Raw genomic sequence first — 22,143 nt, 5'->3', positions numbered from 1 at the left:
CACAGTACACGTATGAATTTTGTCCAGCTCTCTACATTTTTTGCATTTTTGAGTTCAAATGCCTGTGAAGGCATTTCATCTTGCAATCTCTGCCTTATACTCATCCTAGGATATAAACTGATACAAAAGAATTAGGCAACTCAAGAGAGCACATATGTTCTTGTACCTTCCCCTCACTTCTTCCCTATGCTTAAGGCATAAGACAAAAAAGTGAGACCTACTGAGTCCCAGTCAGTGTCCTTCCAACTAGTTGACCTTAAGCATTGGGTCTTTGTCTCTGAGTAGCAGACTAGAAAATTTCTAAGGCAACTGATAGTTGAACAGTCCATGGTCCTTATCTGGTCTTGTCATTGTAGTAGCAAAACTTAGAATTATATGTTAGCAAATTCTATAAAGCTTACTTCCTATGTAGTTGGGAATAGTCAAGTACTATTATTTTCCCACTTATAGACAGGGAAACTCAAAGCTTAAAAAAGTTAAATACAAGTGATTCAATGTAGAAATTTAAAAAATCTTTTGGCTTCCCTCTGACTTAGAAAAAAATCTTTATTGTTCTTAAGCACTATTTTGGGACTTTGTATTATCCAACATGTATTCTTCCCCAGAGAATACTTTTCTCCCCTGGATGTACTGATAAGTATTCTCAAGAAGTTTCAAGGTTTTTGAGAAGACTGGAGGATCTAAAAGTGTCACGATGTTGAAAACCTTGAGTAACTATTGCTGAGGAGTAAGTGTAGGGATGGCTAAATTTCACACACACATACATATATATACACATATGGAGCCATTTACTGAAGGGCATACTACTATTTTTAAACACTTAATTTCTCATCTCATAGTTTAAATTAGAGTTTACATGTTTCTATAAATCGAGCAAGTTTTAATTTTAAAACTTAATTGTAAGAAGAGGGCATTATCCTTGGTTTCTGGTTTCTCCTTATTGTAACCATAATCAATGCAATTATCCAAGATGGTTTCTATTTGCAGGCTACTGAGACATTTCCCTCTTAATGAACTGCAGAGCCCTCTAATTGAATTCTTGCTATGTATGCTTTCCCTGTGGTTAAGAATTTACCGTTTATTAAAATAGTCTGTGTTCAGAAATGGTCTCATTGATTTAATTTCTCTTGGGTGGTAAAATGCATTGCTAATGGTCATATCTCAAATTGCAGATTACAGTATTTCGGATGGGATCAGAAGGACACCAGGACATTGATTTAGCTATCCTGACAGCTTTGCTCAAAGGTAAGAGAGTTTGTGGATCCAGAACGTGCAAAAATAATTTAAATGGATTAACACAGCAACCTTATGTTTCCTAATAGTGAATATAATTTCAAATGATACCATTAGACATCCAATTGTAGATAACATAAGGACTTTTCCTGTAAAACACATTACTGCTCCTCAATTCTTCTGTAATGGAGCTGTTATAGAATGACTCAATTTCATAAAATTTAAATACACTACAATTCAGTCATCTCCACTGAATCATAAACATATATAAAGTAAAAGACTGAGGTAATATGAAAGACACTGAGTTACTGATGTTATTTAATAATTATTGCCCTATCTAATTTCTATAATAGATAGATAAACATAGAGATATCATAATATACTAAAATTAAAAATCAAAACCATTTAGAGCAATAGAGAAAAAGACCAAAAAAGTAGGTCACTATACTTATTATAATTGAGCATTAAATTTAACTCTTAAGTTTCCTCAAAGTCAAAATGGAAATAGAAATGCCTGGAGTGAATAATTTTCCTTTATAAGGAAGCTGTTGCTGTTTATCCTGTTTTCTAGTCTCAATATTATAAAGAAGTCTCACTACATGTCCTCATCCTTGGAGACATATCCAAGAGAAGAGAATTTTTCTCCAGCCTCTACAGATCAAATCTTGCTCTTACTGTCCCTTAATAGGTATTTTATATTTGAATAATAATGTTCAGTATTAAAATAAACAAATAGAAGGTGCCTCTGTTTAGCACTGAAATGAAAACTGGAACTATAAGGTGAAGCAAAACCACAAACCTTGTTGAACATGGTTCTGGGTTAGAGATGTCTCCCACATTCATCCTGATCCCCAAACTTTGTCTGCTGCAGCATTTATCACCTGGTTGGTCATTGCCTGCTTGTAAGCCTCCTTAGATTAAAAACTCTGTGAGGGTAGAGAACATGTCTTGTCCATTACTGCTTTCTCAGCACCTCACACAATCCGTACCACATGGCAAGCATTCAACAAATTTTTATTGAGTAAAGGGAGGAATGAGTGGATGACTTAAGGATTCAGTGATAGAGTCCAAAATTAAAACTCAGAATAGCAACCACTGTATTCTATTTTCCCATCTATCTACTCTTCTTCCACTATTAATATTTTCTTGAGTACTCATCATGTGACAGTAACTATGCAAGTGCTAAGCTTTTTACAAATACTGTAAACATTAATTGTTGTAATAACTATATCATGTAGAAGCTGTTTTTAATTCCTATTTTACAGACAGGGTAAGTGGAACTACAAGAGATTAAGTAACTTGCTCAGGGTTACCATTACTAATTAGTAAGCCTGGACTTCCGAGTATGTCTAACTCTTCACTATACCACGTGACCCCTTTGACCATAGAAGTTGATCTTCTCCATCTACTCCCCAAATTAGATATGCACGTTTTTTCAAGATTCTGATCACATTTATGGAAATTCACCATCCTAGGGAGTGTGTCATGTATCCCAGGTTGAGAACTTCTGCTCTAAAACACTTGGTTCCAATGAACTAAGCAATACATACATGCAGAAGAATTAAGGGACCTGCATGGGATGAACCACAAGCATACCCTGGGTCCCCTTCTCCATTTATCAGACAAAATTAAAAATTTGAGGCAAGTAACTCTGATATTAGCTATTCTTACATAAAAATAAGAAAATGTAATAAAGCTGGTAACTAACACTTATTGAGGACTTAAGTGCCTAACACTATATTAGATACATTCTATGTATAAATACATACGCCGCAGGAGTTGCCGGTGTTGACTACAACGTCAAACCGCCTTAGGGACTCCGGCTCCGGATTTTCTGTCGGGGTTTACTCCCTTAGCCTTTCCCCTGAAGAGGTATGCCGCAAGGCAGCGGAGGTTTTTTTGGAATCAGAGTTTTCCTTCACCTGAAACCAAGCTGTATTGACTCCGTCTTTCCCTTGGACCCTTCAGCTGCGAAGAGAGGGGGGGTCTGCTGCATGGGCAACAGCAGACCCTCCATATCACCCTGCCCAGGCTCTGTAGCTTCAGCTTCACTGGAGAGGACACTCCAGCGTCATCGCAAGATGTCGATTCAACACGGGAGGAGACAGATACCGTGTCACTCCCGAGTCGGACTGCACAACCATTCTCGGCGGTGCAGATAGACTCTTAAGAAGCTACACCATCGTCTCTCGAGACGGACGGCTGCCGACGATAAATACATAGAAGCCAAGCTGTATTGACTCCGTCTTTCCCTTGGATCCTTCAGCTGCGAAGAGAGGGGGGGTCTGCTGCATGGGCAACAGCAGACCCTCCATATCACCCTGCCCAGGCTCTGTAGCTTCAGCTTCACTGGAGAGGACACTCCAGCGTCATCGCAAGATGTCGATTCAACACGGGAGGAGACAGATACCGTGTCACTCCCGAGTTGGACTGCACAACCATTCTTGGCGGTGCAGGTAGACTCTTAAGAAGCTACACCATCGTCTCTCGAGACGGATGGCTGCCGACGACGATGTATAAATTCACTTAATCTGTACAACTGTATGATGACTAGGCCCTTCTTATAGATAAGGAAATTGAGGCAAAGAACACAATCTAGTAACATGCCCAAGGTAAGCCAGACAGCCTGACCTCACTTACATATACACCAAGGCATTCCCATTGGTAAGAAGCACTGGAGCACCATATTTATCACCTTGAACCAAACTCATGGCAAATGGAGAAGTAACATATTAGCCATCTTATTATCTTCTATTGAAAATATTTTCTCCCCTTTTCACTAATTTGTGACTTAAAATTGTGTTTCCCTTTTGATCAGTCTTAGAATTTATTTGTTGTAATATAAATAGTTGTTTTCTGACTGTTCATGACAGATCATATGAAATATATTTTCTATTATAACCAATTAGTCACACATATGTATTTAGAAAAATGAAATTAAGGTACATGAAATAATGCTTACATTGACTATAGGTAATGAAAGTGGATATTTTCTATTCTCTTTAATGCTAATTATATCCCACTAAGTTAATTTCATGACCCACTAGTGGGTCATAACCTGAAGTTTACAAAACACTGCCACAGAAGATTAAAACAAATTATGATTGCTCTAAGAAATTAACATTTTAATCATTATAATAAGCCTGATTTATGCAGCAGTTGATGCTAATGGGAATTTGTGCCATGAAAAAATTATGATATGACAACTCTACTTTGTGAAGGCTTTTAAATGCTCTCTGATTTTGACCTACTTGATATGTGAAGTATTTCAAGCATATACTTTTGCTGACTCTACCTTTGAGGCCAAAAGCATACTTGTATCAAATTCTTTAGTTTGTTAAATTATTCTTCCTACATATTTTTAATTATGTGTGAGCATGTAATATTGTTTACACTTAATTTTTCTACAATCATACAGTTTCAATTGTCTAGTGCATGAGAAATCTTTGTATAGTAAAGTTTTTATTCTCTCCATCATCTAAAAAAATTGGAAGTTAGCTAAGAGGAGGAAAAGAGAGCTATGAAACTAACCACTGCTTGAGCCATAGTTCCAGAGCCTGTGGGACATGGGAGGTGGACACAATAGGAAACCAGGCAGCTGTGGAGAAAATATACCTCTGCTGTCTCTTATTTCTGATGCCAATGGATTTTATTTTCATCTGGACCTGTTCGTATTAAAGGATACTGTTTATATGATACAGACTTACTTTGTATCTGTTTAAAAAAATGGACAGTGCATGGTGTTACAGAGATCTAAGAGGCCCATAGTTTCTTCAAATGCTGACCTGAGTACCTTTTGAGAACAGGTGATGTCACATTTGTCATTCACAGTAAGGTAACCCCTCTCCAAGAGCAATGGCCTAAGACCAGAGACTACACCCTTCTCCACCTCTTCCATTTCCCCCCGCTCCCCTCCTGCCACACACATCCAGGAATTGGAGCAGAATTGCCAGAGAAAATACAGGATATTGAATGTTGAGATAAACGACAAGTTTTTAGCATAAGCGTGTCCAAATATTGCATGGAACATACTTATACTACACATATTGTTCATTATTTATCTGAAATTCAAACTTAACTGAGAGTCCTATATTCTTCTTTGCTAACTCGGGCTAATCTACTCAGAGGAGGTCTGACACCTTGAGAAGTTCTATGGGAAAAGTACTCCAGTTCCTCTGTCTGCCTCCATCCTTTGGCCAGGCTCTGCCTAAATCATAGCAACCAGAGAAAACTTCCACTGAAAGAGACCCCAAACTTATCTTAAACTATCAGATGCTTACCAACATGCTCTCTCAGGCACCTCATACTATCTGTGTCTCTCATACAGCAGCATAGACCTCTTGCTCTAGGTTCAATAAACCCAAAAACATATACTCATAGCAGAAGAAGTTATTTTTGTGAAGGGTGCTTTCTATGGATAAAATTACTCCTAATTTTTTTTTCATTTTTTCTTATGCACCTTGAAAGTTAAATCATATGGGTGTACACTCTCATACCTATATACATGCACTAAGTAAATATACTTATGTGATGATCATTGTCCTCCTTAAAAGAGTTTTTCTTTTTCCTTTGGGTTTAATCTTCATTGGTAAATAAGTTCGTCTGCAGCATGGGAAGAGAGTAGACTTTACTGCTTCCTTTATTTTTCTGGAAAACAATTTAAAAAAGCTAAAAGAGAGTACAAACAATATGTTCCTACACAAAACTGTCCAGGTCATCAAAAACAAGGAAAAGTTTGAGAAATAGTCACAGCCTAAGGAGATATGATGACTAAATGTAATGTGGATTCTTGGGTGGGATCCTTGAACAGGAAAAGAAAAGTATTAGGTTAAAAATTAAGAAAATCTGATAGAAAAGGAGAAAGTACCTTATGGAATTAACTGTAAAAGTCAAGTACATATATAGTCAAAGTACTGTAACATGTACAGACAATATTTAACATAAAGTATCTATATAAATCACATAAACATGGATAATAGTTGATCACTATTGATCTAAGAAATGATTAGAAACACCATTAGAGAATCTAAGCAAGAGATATGTGAGTGCAGAGTTAACAAAATTATTTGTACAAAATCCAATTTCCCTGTGGAGTGAAAATCATTTCATAGAAAATTACTTAGTTTCTACTATTTTATTTCACACGTTTTAGTTCTCCAGACATAATTAATGCTAATCAATAATCAATAAACTGATTAACTACTTACAGATTCTTAAGTAGGGGAAGACAATTTCTTTTTAAGGTATTCATTTGTAAGTCTGCTCAAACCATACAGAAAAAAACTTTGAAATAAAAACTCAAATGACAACTTGAAACTAATACAAAATAATATTGAATATAAACTGTAATTGAAAATTTTCGAGAATGCCATTGATTAGACTGGATTATGCAAAACAATGAAAATCACTATGCTCTAAACCATTTTCCTTTAAAATTATATCTTTAAAACAACTAAACTTGAAATAAAAGTGGATAAATTATTTTTAAAAACCAATATATTTTAATATTTGAAACTACTTCTGAATGTATGTCCCTTTGACTCTATTAACTAAAAAATGCAGTTATCACAAACTAGTACTGACATCAATAGGCAATTAGTCTTGCTAAATAACTCACGTTATTTTTTAAATGGCTTAATTAATCCCTAGCAAAACAAAAAATTTGGAGTATATTCTGAAATAGTTTATGTCCAAATAATTCTATTCACCAGATAGATCTCAAAGGCAGCTAGCATCCTGGAGTGTTTACTGAGATGTTACCTTGCTTAAACTCCAATGATTCATTAATAGGTTTTTGGGGAATTAATTATGACCCTACTTTGAAAATTTTTAAAAAGTATTTTTAGTTAGGTGTTGTCTTTCACATCCCTCTTTCTTGTGTGTAGGCAGTTTAATAGAACACATGCATGATTGCTTTCCTTTTAATATCTTTTTTTAACCTGGAACTGGTTGGATTGCTTTATTAAGACCAAAAAAAGGAGACATGCATATTAACACTTTCATCACTTTCGAGATGCAAAGTTATCATAATAATTAAGTATTATATAAAAGGAAGTAGATGAAATTTTGTCCAAAAGAAATCTACAAAGTCACACATATGTGGCATATTCATTTTATTTTAGATTTAAAAAGGCGTGGGGGCAAACTGTGGGAGAATAGTGAAAATTTCAGTTGGAGATAAAACTCACCATGTAATTTTTACCATGTAGATTCTCTACCAAAGTATTTATTAAGCCCTTCTTGGTATGAGGCCACTTTTTGTTCTCCATGTGTCCTCTGACTTTTAAACCAGGCTTTTCCAAATGCATTTGTTTCCTGGTGGTTCAGTTTATTCCTTTAGGCAAGTCTTTAACTTTGATGTCACAGAACAGATTGGTCATCAGCTGTTATTCAGTACTGGGTCTGCCACTGGCTTCTTATTACTATGCCATCCCATCCTGGAGCCACAACACCCCCTTTCACTTGCTACCATATGCATTTTACAAACTAGGAAATGAAGCCAAAGAGTCTAAGATACATTCAGGATTATTTAGCAAATTAGTGACAGAGACAAAACTTAAACCTGTCTCTTCACTTCAGGTTTTGTTATATTACATATGTGAGTCTTTGGGGGACCCAGGATTTCTTGGCTCTACATGGTCACAGAGATGCCAGACATTTGCCACTATGACTCCAGGGGTATCTGAATGATTAATAGGTCAGGACATCTGCTTCCTTAAAACTCTCAGAGTGCTTACCAGGGTACTCAGCTGCCAGGTGATATTAGCTGCACATGCATTTGCTAGTGATGAAACATAATTGTAATGGCAAGAGTAAGTGTGAAGTGATATTTGTTTTATTTACAAAGATTAGACCACTGATGGAATATTCAACAGGAAATGTTTTAGTTACAAGTGACAGAAACACAATTCAATTAGCTCAAACAAAAATAAATAAGATGGGTTTATTGGTTCACATGACCAGGAAGTCTAAAGATAAACTGAGTTCAGGCAAAGTAGTTTCAGGGCTCAATGGATAACATCAGAGCCTGTCCTCCATCTCTCAGACATTAGTCTGTACACCTGTCACACAATACAGCCATCAGCAGTGCCAGGCTCATACCCAACCAACCGAGTGATGCCTAATCCAAAGGAGCCATTGTTCCTGGTAATTATAATAGAAAGGTCTCAGGAAGGACTTGGATTTGCTTGTCTGGGATTAGTGCCCATCCCTGAATCCATCATTATGGCAAAAGAGATGGGAGAATCCCCAAACCATGAAATGAGAGGTGAGAGCAGCTTCATTCACCCAAGTCACAGAGATGTAGGTTCCTAACACAAAAAGCGGTTCTGTAGCCAGAAAGTGGAGGAGGAAAGGGTGCTGGTAAGACCAAAAGCAACTAAAAATGCACGTCTCTGCAGTTGTATTAAAAGCAGTACTGGGACTTCCAGCCAAGATGGAGGCTTAGACGGACACACTAGGTCTCCCTCAACAACTATAGAGGAATACAACTACTTCAAAACAAAGGATAACTAGAAATTCCAGAAAATAAAACTACACGGAAGCCCAACATATGAAGTTATAAACCAGCGGTGCCATTTGGGCAGGTAAGAGTTAAAGAAGGCAAAGCTGTTTGCGGAGCGGCGGGCGGGGCGGCGAAAAATCCCGGAGGCAATCAAGCCCCTGGCGTGCGCGACTCCAATCAAGCCCCTGGCGTGCCCGACTCCGGTGCTGGGGAGCAGCCGCAGCATCGCCTTGAACAGTGAGGCCCAGGGGGGGCGGGAGGACGGATCCCGGTCTCCTAGCTGAATAACTGTGTGAATCCACCTTGGACCCCCGCCCCCACAGAAAGCACCACAGGGCTGCGAAATAGGTCGCGGACAGGCAGGCACTGGTCGCTAATTTGTGACGAGTACACAGGCACCGCCCCGGACAGCCAGCCCAGGAAAACAAAAAGCATCTGTCAAAATGTGGCAGACAAATATAGAGATCCCGGTGGCACAACTCACCAGACAGCAGATAGAGAACCTGACAGATGAACAGATAAGAAACCTGTCAGAGGCTCAGTTCTGGGCCATTGTTATCAGGTGGCTTACAGAATTCACAAAAGAGCAGGAAAAAGATATGAAAGAAGCAAAAAACTTTCATAACGAAAGGAACAAAACCACATACGAGACAGATGGTGAGGAATCCAAAGTTCATTTCAACAAACTGGAATATGGAGGAGGAACAAGCAGTCAACCAATGCAGCGAGAGGAAATAGGAAGCAACAATGAGAGGATCAGAAACCTCTGGGACAGCTATAAAAGGCCCAACATAAGAATCATTGGTTTGCCAGAGAATGAAGAAGATGAACTAGAACTTGAAAAATTGAGTGAAAATATAATAAAGGAGAACTTCCCAGACTTGGGGAAGGGAATAGACATGCAGGTCCAGGAAGCAAGGAGAGTTCCCAAGAGACTGGACCCAGGGAGAACCACTCCAAGACACATTATAATCAAAATGTCAAAAATTAAGGATAAAGAGAGAATCTTAAAAGCAGCAAGAGAGAAGAAAAGAATTATGTACAAAGGGGTCCCAATTAGACTATCAGCTGACTTCTCAAGGGAAACACTACAGGCAAGAAGGGACTGGCAAGAAATATTCAAAGTAATGAAAATCCAAAACCTACAACCACGGATACTCTATCCAGCGAAATTGTCATTCAGAATAGGACAGAGAAAGTGTTTCCAGGACAAAATAAAACTGAAAGAGTTCATTAGATCCAAACCACTGTTATATGAGATGTTAAAGGGACTGGTTTAAAAAACAGAAGCTAGGGAGATGAAACAAAGGCAAACAAAACAGGCAACGAGAGTGGAAAAGGAACTGTGGGTAAGGGAAGCATAGTGGGGGGAGGTCAACAGGGAGGGGGAGTGGGGAGAGGGAGGGAGATGATATAGGAATTGGGGATCATGGTAGGAGGGAATGGAATAGATGGAGAGAGGTTGGGAGGAACTGTATGCACAACTAATGGACATAATCTAAAAGGGGGGGACAACTGGAGGGAGGGGGGCCACCGGGTGGAGGGGAGCAGAGGGAAGGGAAATTGGCACAAATGTAATATTTTAATCAATAAAACACATTAAATCTGAAAAAAAAAAAAAAAAAAAAAAAGCAGTACTGAAGGTCAAAGAGTGCCAGATTTGCCTCGAATGCAAACACCTCAAAATCCATGTACCAGGAATAAATTCTTCATTCAATAAGCAAAAAACAGAAACTGGATCAAATGAATGCTACTCAGGGTTCAGACATTCACTCAACTCATACTCAAAGTTTACTTCAAGTGGGCCTAGGTTTGTAATAATATTATTTACTACATAATTCTTATTTATTATTATAATCACTGACTTTTTTCAATTATAATGGCCTGTACTTGATTATTTCTGCCAAATTTTTAAAGGCAATTAACATTCTTACCATTTTTACCCCAAGACCAAAATCTATTCCTTAGGAAAAATAGTGATTCTGTAAAGACCAAATTGCCCCAAGCTTTCCCCACAAGGTCCTTTCACCCCAACCTCCACTACTGCCCCAACCCCCCAGTATGGTACTTGCCACAATGAGACCGCCCTGCAAGGGACCATATCATAGAAAAATGACAGCCATGTTTAAAGCACCACTACTCCCTGATTGGACAGACTGCTTTACCTCCCTGGGGCTGTTTCCTAATCTGAAATTTTGAGATAATTATCATACCTCCCTCATAGTCATCATAACAATTTTAATTGGTAATGCAAGTAAAGCACTTCCCACAGTACCTGGAAAAATCTCACTAATAAACAATGGTCTGACTGATGATGATTATGATGATGATGATGATGCCAAACCAGAAATGGGGATGAGGCACCAGCACCACCTGTTGGTATTCAATAACAATTTATTGAGCTCATAAATAAATGATCAATAGGCTCTGGGATCAGATAAGATATATCCTTAAATCCTATTGCTTTACTGGCTGTGGCATTAACCAGGCAGGTTATTTAACCTCTGTAAACCTCAGTTCCCTTCCCTGTGCAAAGGGAAATAATACATCTCTCATGTGCGTGATGTAAGGGACAAATGAGATAGTTAAAGTAAAAGATATTTGAGGGAAAGCGATATGTCTTCTCTATGATAAATACATATCACCTAGTACTTTTACACCCATTCTTTTCTAAAATAGGCTTTAAAAATTCTTAAGGAACTGGAATGTCCCTCATGTCCAAAACCCATCAGAATAATATAATGTTAAATTTGAAAGGACCCATAAATTTAAAAACAGCAACCAAAAATAAATAAACTTCAAGAATACATGTAAGGATCCAAAATAGACCACAAAAAGGGGTTTAATATTGAAAGTGGTTGAGAACATGCTAAGCTGCCTTAAAATGAAATTGATTTTCTGACAAGTTTATTTTCTTGCAAATTCAAGTAGATCTCAAAGTAATAACAGAGACCAAAGTAGGTAGCAATTTTAGACATTTCTATTTGTCTCTAATAACAAAATGCAATTAAAAAAACTTAAACCTCTTAATCTCTTTATCTATATAATGTTTTACAATTCACAAAGCATTTTCACATAAATTGTGATCATCTTCTAATCTTTAAAACTCCACGTAATGGTTACCAGCTAATTTATCTCTAAATTGGGACTTTCTTAGGTGTGAAAGTGGGAAATATTGATAATTATCTCAGAACAATGGGAATAAACCAAGAATATCCAGGCAATCTCAGAATTCTTAATGCCCTGGTTACAAACTGTACCTTCCAATTAGAAAGTTTCCAAAAGAAAAGTATTATGTCTTCTTTGCCTTTATATCCCAACAAATATTCATAAATATCTATTGATTGAAAGAAGTGGAGTCCTGGCCCAATCAACCACTAGCCAAAATCACATAAACAACCCAGACATAAGCTGGGACCTCCTTATACCTTGAAATTTTATTGATGTGATCTCTAACCTCTCAATTCAGTAATCCACAGAAATGTAGATCCTACATCATCCCCAGAAATTCCACAAATTCCTAAAATTCTTAAATTCTCCCTGTCATCCCTGCCTTGAGGTTCCTGATTCATGTGTGTTATTGCTGTTCCTCGTCATAGAAGTCCAAATATAAAACTTGGCCCTTCCACAGTTTCAAAACAAAAATAAATAACATTTAATGGACATAGTAGACTTTTCTAAAAATATAGGTAGGGCTGGAAGAGAGCTTTACTTCTGAACAATGAAAACACTTCTAATTGAACACAGGCATCTCGAAAGTTAATAGCCTTTGACTATTTCACACAGGACACTTTCCACAGATTCTTCCCCCATGACTACCCCAGTGCCATACTGTCCCACAGGCTTCCCCTCCCCCATCTTCTTACACTATTTGCTTCTTCCTCATGTTTCTCCTTTAAGAGTAAAATAAAGTCCTCTTCTCCTTTCAAACAGAGTGGTTCATTTCTGTTCTCTGATATTTTGGCCCAAATCCTAAAGGGCTCATCTGCAAGGTATTTTGCAAAGACAATCCCCTCTCTAAGCAGAATTCTGGTGTCAATTCATAGATGAGAGTGATTTCTTCAGCTCCTTTCATGTGGGTAGTAAATATAAGAAAAGGGCTTGAGATTCAAGTTTCTCATCATAGAATGAGAGTATAATGTTCTTTGCTCCAAGGGCATAATCACCTCAGGAAAGATGCAACATGTAGATCCAAGTGTTTGCAAGGACCCTGAACAACAGGGCCTCAGGCCATTCCTAGTATAGTTCCAAAGTTATCAACGTGTCAAAAAGATTGTCTCAGTGTAGAATTTTAAAGCTGAAAGAGCTATGAAGACCTAGACCACTGCAATGCCTCTACTGGTGTTGGATGAAGGGAAGCTGGAATCCAGGCCTGCAGATGCCCAGGCACATTATTCCTTCTCTGCACAATGCAGCTAGTTCTGATGACACATGTGGTCATCTCAGGCTCCTCGTTACACAGAAGCTAAACACTCTTTCACCCTGCAGCTCACTCATGCCTCGGAATTGGCACAGTATCAGTGTGCTCAATGACCTGCACATTAAGCTAATTGCAAACCCAAAGGTTGTGAGCCACTCTCAGCTGGTGACTGCCCAGTAGAACTGCGGAATCATACTTTTTCTTCCTTGACTACCTGAGAGCAATGAATCAGCTTCATCTGTCAAGTTAATCATTGTATCTTCTAAATTATATAATCATGCAGACTGACAGAAGTACAATTTGTGAAATGAATAGTTTACATTAATAATACAAGTAATAGTGATAACAATAGTAAAACTAACATACAACAACAACTAATGTGGCACTTACAGTAGTAGAAGTATGAATTAATTTAATCCTCATGATACCAAAATGGGGCAAGTATTATCAGTATCACTTATTTTGTAATTTAGGAAAATGAGGGATGGAGAAGTTAAGTATCTTGGTCAGAATAACACAGGTAGAAATCAATGTGTCTGGACATGAACCCAGGTTATCTGAACCCAGAACACTTGCTCTGCATCCTGGGCATCTATGGCCAGGACCAGATATTAAAGACTGCCCTAATTTTTTCACATGTTTTGAACAATGACGACTAAACTTTCCTTGGTACAGGAAAAAATATAGACAGACTGGCAGGTATATATAATCCACTGAATAAATAAATTTATTCATTCTCCTGTGAATCCCTCTAAATCAAGAGTAAAGGGCTATTTATTTAAAAATCATTAGAGCAGAAGCAATAGTTTGTGTTCTGGCATACTGGAAGACTAAATACTCTAGCCTCCCTTGAGGAGGGGTTGGAACCATATGACCAAGAGAGAAAAAAAACTGATCACTAAGCCAGTAGCAAACTGACTTACACTTTAAAATGTTCAAAAGACACTGGAATTGGGGTATCTAGGACCTCAAAAAAGGACTGAAGGGAGGCAAACATAAAACAATTTGTTGAGCCTTTTTTAAGTAGCTAAAATGTCCTATCTTCTCCCCAAATCTCCAAAGCCCTCTCCAACCAAAAAGTAAAGACTTATTCTCTGAAGAGGGTAAAACTGATTCTCTGGATAAGAGGATATCAGGTGTGACTCTGCCCCTTACAACATAACAGGAGTGACAGCTCTACCTAAGACATAGAGACAAACACACACAGGAGACTTCTGGCCAATATGGAGGCCTAGACTGACATGCTCTATCTCCCTCCACAACTAAGAAGGAATACAACTACTGCAAAACCAGAAATAACCAGAAGTTCCAGAAAATAAATGGAAGTCCAACGTATGAAGTTATAAAGAAGTGGTGGTCGACCGGACGGGTAGGAGGGGCAAAGCCAGGGCAGAGAGATCAAGCTTTGCTGGTGGTGACAGCAATGGCGATGGCGGCAGGATGATGGTAAGCACAAACACCCGTATTTAAGGGGAGGCAAGAAGCACCTGGGGAGCACCTCTGGCTGCAGACCAGACCCATCAGCTTGTGATTCCAACGCTGGGGAAGACAGACCTCCATTGCCTCAGACTGTGAGGCCCAGAAGGAGTGGGGATGGAGGAGGAGGCTCCCAGTCTCTCAGCAAAGAGTAAACTGCAGGAATCCATCTTGGACCCCCACTGCCATAGAAAATGCCACAGCGTGGGGAAAGGGTTGCCTGGTTGTGACGAGCGCACAGGGCTCTGCCCCCTATAGTGTAGGAGGTGTGACAGCCCCACCAGGAAGCAAAGGTAAACACAAAACTGTCAGGATGGCGCAGATCATGATAGAGACCCCGATGATGCAGCTGACCAGACAGCAAATATCTAATCTAACGAAGCAGCAGATAGGAAATCTATCTGAGGCACAGTTCAGAGCTTTGGTTATAAAAATGCTTACAGACCCAACAGCAGATCTCAAACAAGACAGGGAAGGAATGAAGGCTAGTCCTGCTGAAATGAACAAAAACACATACAAAACTAGTGATGAGGGAAAGAAAACCAGGGATCAATTCAACAAATCAGAACATAGGGAGGGAACAAACAGTCAACCAGTGCAGAAACAGGAAATGAAAAGTGAGGAAAATGAGGAAAGGCTCAGAAACCTACAAAACAGCTATAAGTGGACCAACATCTGAATCATAGGGTTGCCAGAAGGTGAAGAAGAACAACTAGAAATTGAAAAATTATGTGAAAAAATAATGAAGCAGAACTTATCTAACTTGGGGAAGGAACTAGACTTACAGGTCCAGGAAGCACAGAGAGTTCCAAAAATACTGGACCCAGGGAGAACCACACCAAGACACATTAGAATCAAAATGTCAGAAATTAAGGATAAAGAGAGAATCTTAAAAGCAGCAAGAGAGAAGAAGAGAATTATGTACAAAGGCACCCCAATAAGACTATCGGCTGATTTCTCAAAAGAAACTCTGCAGGCAAGAAGGGACTGGCAAGAAATATTCAAAGTAATGAAAACCAAAAACCTACAGCCACGATTACTCTATCCAGTGAAGCTGTCATTCAGAATAGAAGGGCTGAGAAAGTGCTTCCAGGGCAAGTAAAACTGAAGGAGTTCATTAGATCCAAACCACTGTTATATGAAATGTTAAAGGGACTTGTTTAGGAGAAAGAGGATCAAAACTATGAACATTAAAATGAAAACTGTATCACAACAACCAACAACAGAAGCTAGGGAACCGAAACAAAGGCAAACTAGGTAGGCAACAAGAGTGTGAAAAGAATTATAGGTATGGAGAAAATTATGGGGGGAGGTCAGCAGGGAGGGGGAAGGGGGAAAGGGAGGGAGATGGTGCAGGAATTGAGAAGCATAGTCGGAGGGAGTGGAGTAGACAGGAAGGTGTTTGAGAAGAACTATGTGCACAACCAATGAGCATGGACTAATAAGGGATTAGCAGACAACTGGAGGGAGGGGATGACTGGGTGGAGGGGTACAAAGGGAAAAATTCAGACAACTGTAACAGCATAATCATTAAAGCATGTTTTTAAAAAAGAGGATACCAGATGTAAGGTGAGGACTGGGATATAGTATTAAAAATGAGGGGTCAGCCTTAATAAATTAATACATATTGGATGCTGAGATTCTAGCAACCTTTACCTCTGCTTGGTTCCTAGCATGCTGGTGGCTGGAGTCTTTATCCTCTAGTCAGGAGATTGCAAGTGACGTTTTTGTAAAACGTACTGTTCTAGGAAAAAAGACCTAATGGTACTACCATGACTGATTCCACATCTAAGGAGCCCAACCAGTTTATCTTACAGTAAAGTTTACAGTTGATAATCTCTACTAATACACTTAGGGCTTTCAATCAGCACTTTGGTGCCCTGCTCTTAAATATGAGCAGTTGACCAAGGGCAACCAGACATATCAGAGAGCCCTCTAACACAGAGGACAGATGTAGAAACAAACAGAGAAGTGCAACCTGGAGCAAACAGAACCTGTGTAAGAAGAAGGAAATTTACTGAAATTATCATCAATATCCTCAGAGAAATTTTTGAAAACATTTGAATTATAAAAAAAGAACAGCATTATATATCTAGTTTAAGAACTAAAGAGAGCTCTTAGAAATTAAAAATAGCATCAAATAAAAAATAAATGAAAAAATTAAAAAATAAAATTGAAGAACTCTCCCAGAAAGTACAGAAAGAGAAAGAATAAAAGAGTGAACAGAAAGTAGTAAATACCCTAGCTAGTGTGGGTCAGTTGGTTGGGCATCATCCCATAAACTGAAAGGTCACAGGTTCTATTTTCAATCAGGGCACATGCCTAGGTTGTGGTTTCGCCCCTGGTCAGGATGTGTACAAGAGGCAACCAATCAATGTTCCTCTCTCACATTGACATTCTCTCTCTCTCTCTCTCTCTCTCTATCTATCTATCTCTCTCTCTCATCCCCTCTCCCTAAAAATCAATTTTAAAAAACATGGGTAGAAAATTGTCACTGCAACAATTCTGGAAGTGTCCCTGAACTCCAGATTACATGTTTCCAGATTATAAGGATCCACTGAGTGTCCAGCACAATAGGTGAAAATAAACCCATACTAAGTCATGTTATCATGATATTGCAGAACATGTGAGTCCAAAAAACATATATATTCTAATTTCTTCCAATGAGGAAGACGGGTCACATGCAAAGGACCAGGAGCCCAAATGTTTTAAACTTCTAAACAACAATGTAGAAAACTATCATGCAATACCCTAAAGTTTTGAAAAAATTTATTGCAATCCACGATTTTATATCTAATCTTCCAGTTACTTGTGAAAGTAAAATAAAGACATTGTCAGACATGAGTTGTCAATTCTCATGAACTGCTTCTTTTAGGAAATTACTGGAGCATGTGTTCCACCAAAATGAAAGAGGAAACAAAATGAAACAAAAAACATGGAACATAGGAAATAGGAGCTCCATTATAGGAGAGAGATCTTCCAAGTCCCTGGATGATGAAGAAGCAGAGGCTCAAATTGACAGTTCTGCACCAGGTGTAGGAGACAAAAGCAGGACCTCCCCAAGGCTTAGGTCTGTAATTAGCAGTGTCACTTCTATTGTAAAGCAAGTCACAAGACCAGCCCAGATTCAGCACGAGAGGGACTACGCCAAGAGTGTGACTATGAGGGTCTATCTCCCTTGAAAGTTCTGTTTGAAGACCAGCCACCATGGAGAACCAAAATAATCAAGTACTGGAGATGCATGGTTGCCTATGGGGAAAGAGGATTGGGATGATGAGACTTGTGATTTTTGTAACAAATCTCAGTGCATGCATAACTGTAGTAAAAATAAAGTACAAAATGGTCCCTGGATTATCTAGTTCTCAAAGAAAGAGACAATGAGTAAAAGAAAAAGAGAACACAAGATAGTAAATCACCAATGAAATTTCAGAAAATGTCCCAGAACTCCCAAGCACGTTTCTATAGAATCTGGCTAAAAATCACAATATGGAGAATGCAATTATTTTAATTACCCAGCTATGTAAGTGGATTTGTATTTGTCATATCATGAGCAAGCAGAATAATCCAATAAAATGGTTTAATTCTTTTACTCCCTCTGTCTTACGCTGATAATATTCCTCGGTTTTGCATATTATATATAATAAAAACTTCTTATAAAGTTTTTCTAATATGCCAATGAGAAACTTTTGTGAAGTACTGGCTTTTTTATCACAGAAAGAGCACAATAAAGAGGACTCATCTATTTAGGTAGATCAGAAAAAAACAAGGAAATAGCACAGTGCTTTACAATGTTATTAATCATAAACCATATAATTTCACTTGTCCTTCCAGCTTGCATATGTTATTAGGGCATGAGGAAATCATGGCAATATTTACTGCAGAAATCCTTGACGAATATCATTACATAGACAACCTGACTTGCAAGATTTTTTGTATAGTTTTAGTCCATAGAAGTCTGATATCCTAGCTCTGAAAATGATACTAAGAACAGTTTTTCAAAGTGAGTGAGACCTTGCACAGAACACTCAGAGCCAAGAAATAAGAGAAGAGCGAAACACAGCTGAACCCCACCTCCTGCCACCCTGAGACATAGGGGTTAGGAAGTGTAAGGACCCATGAGAGAAAGAGTCCACCCGTCACACCAGGCAGAATACAGTACCAGAGGGGGGACAGCCTTTAACCTTTGCGAAGCCCTTGGTCACCTCTGACAGGCCAGGGGAGGTGCCTCAATTCCCTGGGCAGACTCAGTACAGCAGGTGCCACACCCTGGAGGCTGTCCCGTTACACCACTGGGGAGAGGCCGGGTGCACTTTCCTAACTGGGTGTGGTTATGGCTCCTAAGAAAACACCCAGTGTTCCTTCCTGGGCTGCCCAGGCATAAATACATAATCAGTCTTCTCGATTTATGCTCCTAGGAAACAATCACATTCTTATAATCCAAACAGAGCATTTATATCTAAATTAAGACTCTTTCATCACAAGTTTACCTCTTTTTGTTTATATCTTAGCACCAACATGCTTCAGCTCACCTAGGGGAGTGTCTAAAGAAATAAAAATCTTCAATAGAAAGTAGCATCTGATCAACTCCATGAGTTCTATCAAAGAACTACTCGTAATGCCCATTGGCAATTCTGACATGCCTATAAACCCTGGGTAATTTAGGGACTGTCAGGACTTAATTCTGAGAATTACTGTCTCACTGTACAGTAAGTATTCCTTTCATGAAAATCCAATGATACCTAATCATTCACATCGACCACAGCAGGAACTGTAATAATAGTCTGGCTGGTAAATTGCTCTCTATCAAAGTAGTATTTTTAACCTGATAAATGTATTAAATTAGTATTATTAATCTGGTAAATTCAATTTCAGAAATATGTAAAAAACTAAAAATACTTGAACAGTGTTTTAATTTAACAAAGCGATTTTTCCATCTTTTATTCTATTTAACCTCTGAAGCAATCCCTTAAGGGCAATATTATTGATCTTGTTTTGCACATGAAGAAACTAAATCTTGGAGAAGATCAGTAAATCTCCCAAGCCCCCACAGGTAATAAGTAAGCTCCTTGCCCTTCTCTTCTACCCAAAGAAGTTGTTACAGCCCCTCTTTACACTCACCACACATTTGCCCTCCAGGAAAGGGCAACCTGATGTGGATCAGAATTGAGCCAGGCAGCTGCCACCTGGCTGATATCTCATTCAGTTCTCCAGGAGGCCAGTGTGGATAATTTCTAATATTAGGTAAACTGCCTCTTAAGTGTTACAAGGTCTTCAAAGACCCATATAAGGTAGAAGTATATATTGTAATAGACCATAGTATACTATAATATAAAAAGTGTAAACAAAATGCTAAAAAGACACCAATGAAAGAGACTCCTGGGTTTAGGGGAAATTTTAATGCACCTCTGCATTTCATAATGCCAAGCCTATTGTATCAATAAACAGCCTACAGAAATACAAAATAAGTAAAATGCCAATTATTTTTTCAGAGGAATTTAAACTTAAGAAGATACCTTTTTAAAATCTTATTAATACTGGAAATCAGAGTCTCCAAATAAATGGAATATAAGAATGTCCAAACAGGGTTTATTCTGCCCACACGAGTGCCCAATATTTTATCCAATCAGTAACTTCTTTAAAATATATTTAAAACTTTATTTTTTGCATTGTACCATACTTTAGATGTATTTATAAATGCCTAATTAAGAATAAGAAATACTGTCCTGGCCAGGTGGCTCAGTTGGTTGGAGCATCACCTCATACATACACTGGAAGGTTGCAGGTTCATTTCAGTCAAAGTCAAGGCATATACCCAAGTTACAGGTTCGATCCTGGCCGGGATGTGTGTGGGAGGCAACCAGTCGAAGTCTCTCTGTCTCTGTCTCTGTCTCTGTCTCTGTCTCTCTCTCTCTCCCTCCCTCTCTCCCCTCTCTCTTTGTCTCTCCCCCCTCCCCACCCTCCCTTCCTCTCTCTCTCTAAAATCAGTGAACATATAGGGTAAGGATTACAAAAAGAAAGAAAGAATGATAAATATTTTGTGAAGGAAATTTTTTTATAAAATATCACCTACCTGTTTTGTCAGTACTCATTTTTACAGCATGACTGTTTAAAATGGAGAATTCCCATTTGTGACTATCAGGGAGAGGAGGCAATAGATATGGACTGGTTGATATGAGTGAGGCTGGCAGGGTGGAGTGGATGGAGCACAACTGAGACCCTATCTTTGCTGTGCCAAAGGAAATAATCCTGAATCGCTTCAGAAACTGACATAGACTGTTAGATAACCTTCGAAGGCCTTCTTCCAGACAGAGACTCAGTAATACAACCTAAAGAAGGACTCAGTAGAGGAAAACAGTAACAACAACAAACATACATATATTTTTATTAAACTTCAGTCCAACCTTGTTTCCCCAGTGACTGGCAGAGAATTGGAAGTTAGTAAAATTCTGTTGAGTAAATGGGACCATCTGGGGATCCAGCTCTGTTCCCTTCCCTTAAGGCTTCTCCTAGTCCCCTTTCTCAACACCCGAGGCAATATAATGAAAGCATCAAGATCTCAAGGTGGATGGGGTGGGGGCTGAAGTTGACCAAAATACACAAATCCAGTTATAAAATATGCAAGTCCTGAAGATGTAATCTACAGCATGGTGACTATAGTAAATAATATTTTATTGTATATCTGAAGGGTGCTAAGACAGTAGATCTTATAAGTTCTCATCACAAGAAAAATAATTGTAACCGTGTGACTAAATTTATTGTTGTAATCATTTCACAATATACACACATATCAAATCATTATGCTGTACACCTAAGACTAATACAATGTTATATATCAATTATATCTCAATAAAACTGCATAAATAAGTATATCTTCAAGCCCAAATGGCTTGACTGATAAAAAATAAAAAGAATCAGAGGAACAGATATGTGAATTTTAGTTAACATTTTACCAATTTTGGCCCTAGTCATACAGCATTAGAGAATAGTCTGGCTTTTTTCATTAATGCAGCATGGGTTGTTTTGTGATAGAGGATAGAAAACCCTGTTTGCCTACTTCACTTTGTGTGGGGGTATCATGAGTTCAATAAAGTGTTCTAAATTTCTATGAATCAAAAAAAAAAAAAAATCTGCTCTGAAACTAGACTGCCTGGGTTTGAATCTCATCTCTGGCACTTCCTGGCTGCTTCACCTTGGACAAGTTTTTGTGCCTTAGTTTTCTCATCTGTAAAATGGTGATAATGGCACCTTATAATTGGTTCATTTGTTCTAAGAATTTAATACATTAACACTTGCTTATATCAGTAAGTTTTCAGTTCCTGTTGTTATCTGAAGAGATAGGAAATATATTTTTATGGAAAAATTCCTGTGTAAATTGAATTAATATTCAACATTTCAAACACTAATTAACTTACTATAAGTATATGGTTGATACTGAATCCAACATGTGTGCACACTAGAATCAGAAAATGCCATTTGAGAATGGCTATTATCAAAAAGTCAACAAAAAGCC

At 38.3% G+C, this 22,143-nt stretch overlaps 1 protein-coding gene across 1 annotated transcript in view; it reads left to right on the top strand.

Annotated features, from left to right (window-relative positions):
- Window positions 1-22,143, top strand: part of TRPM3 (transient receptor potential cation channel subfamily M member 3) — a gene marked incomplete at its 5' end in the record, with an annotated part of 281,767 nt that overhangs the window by 141,411 nt on the left and 118,213 nt on the right. The window contains one exon of the mRNA XM_090275220.1: window positions 1,173-1,245. Within this exon, the coding sequence (XP_090131346.1) occupies window positions 1,173-1,245 (73 nt within the window). The remainder of the gene's footprint in view (window positions 1-1,172; window positions 1,246-22,143) is intronic.

Source organism: Furipterus horrens, unplaced genomic scaffold (assembly GCF_987537825.1).
Source record: "Furipterus horrens unplaced genomic scaffold, mFurHor1.1.pri manual_scaffold_4, whole genome shotgun sequence".
Lineage (NCBI taxonomy): Eukaryota > Metazoa > Chordata > Mammalia > Chiroptera > Furipteridae > Furipterus > Furipterus horrens.
The sequence above is the reverse complement of the archived record's forward strand: the minus strand, read 5'-3'. Positions and strand labels throughout refer to the sequence as shown.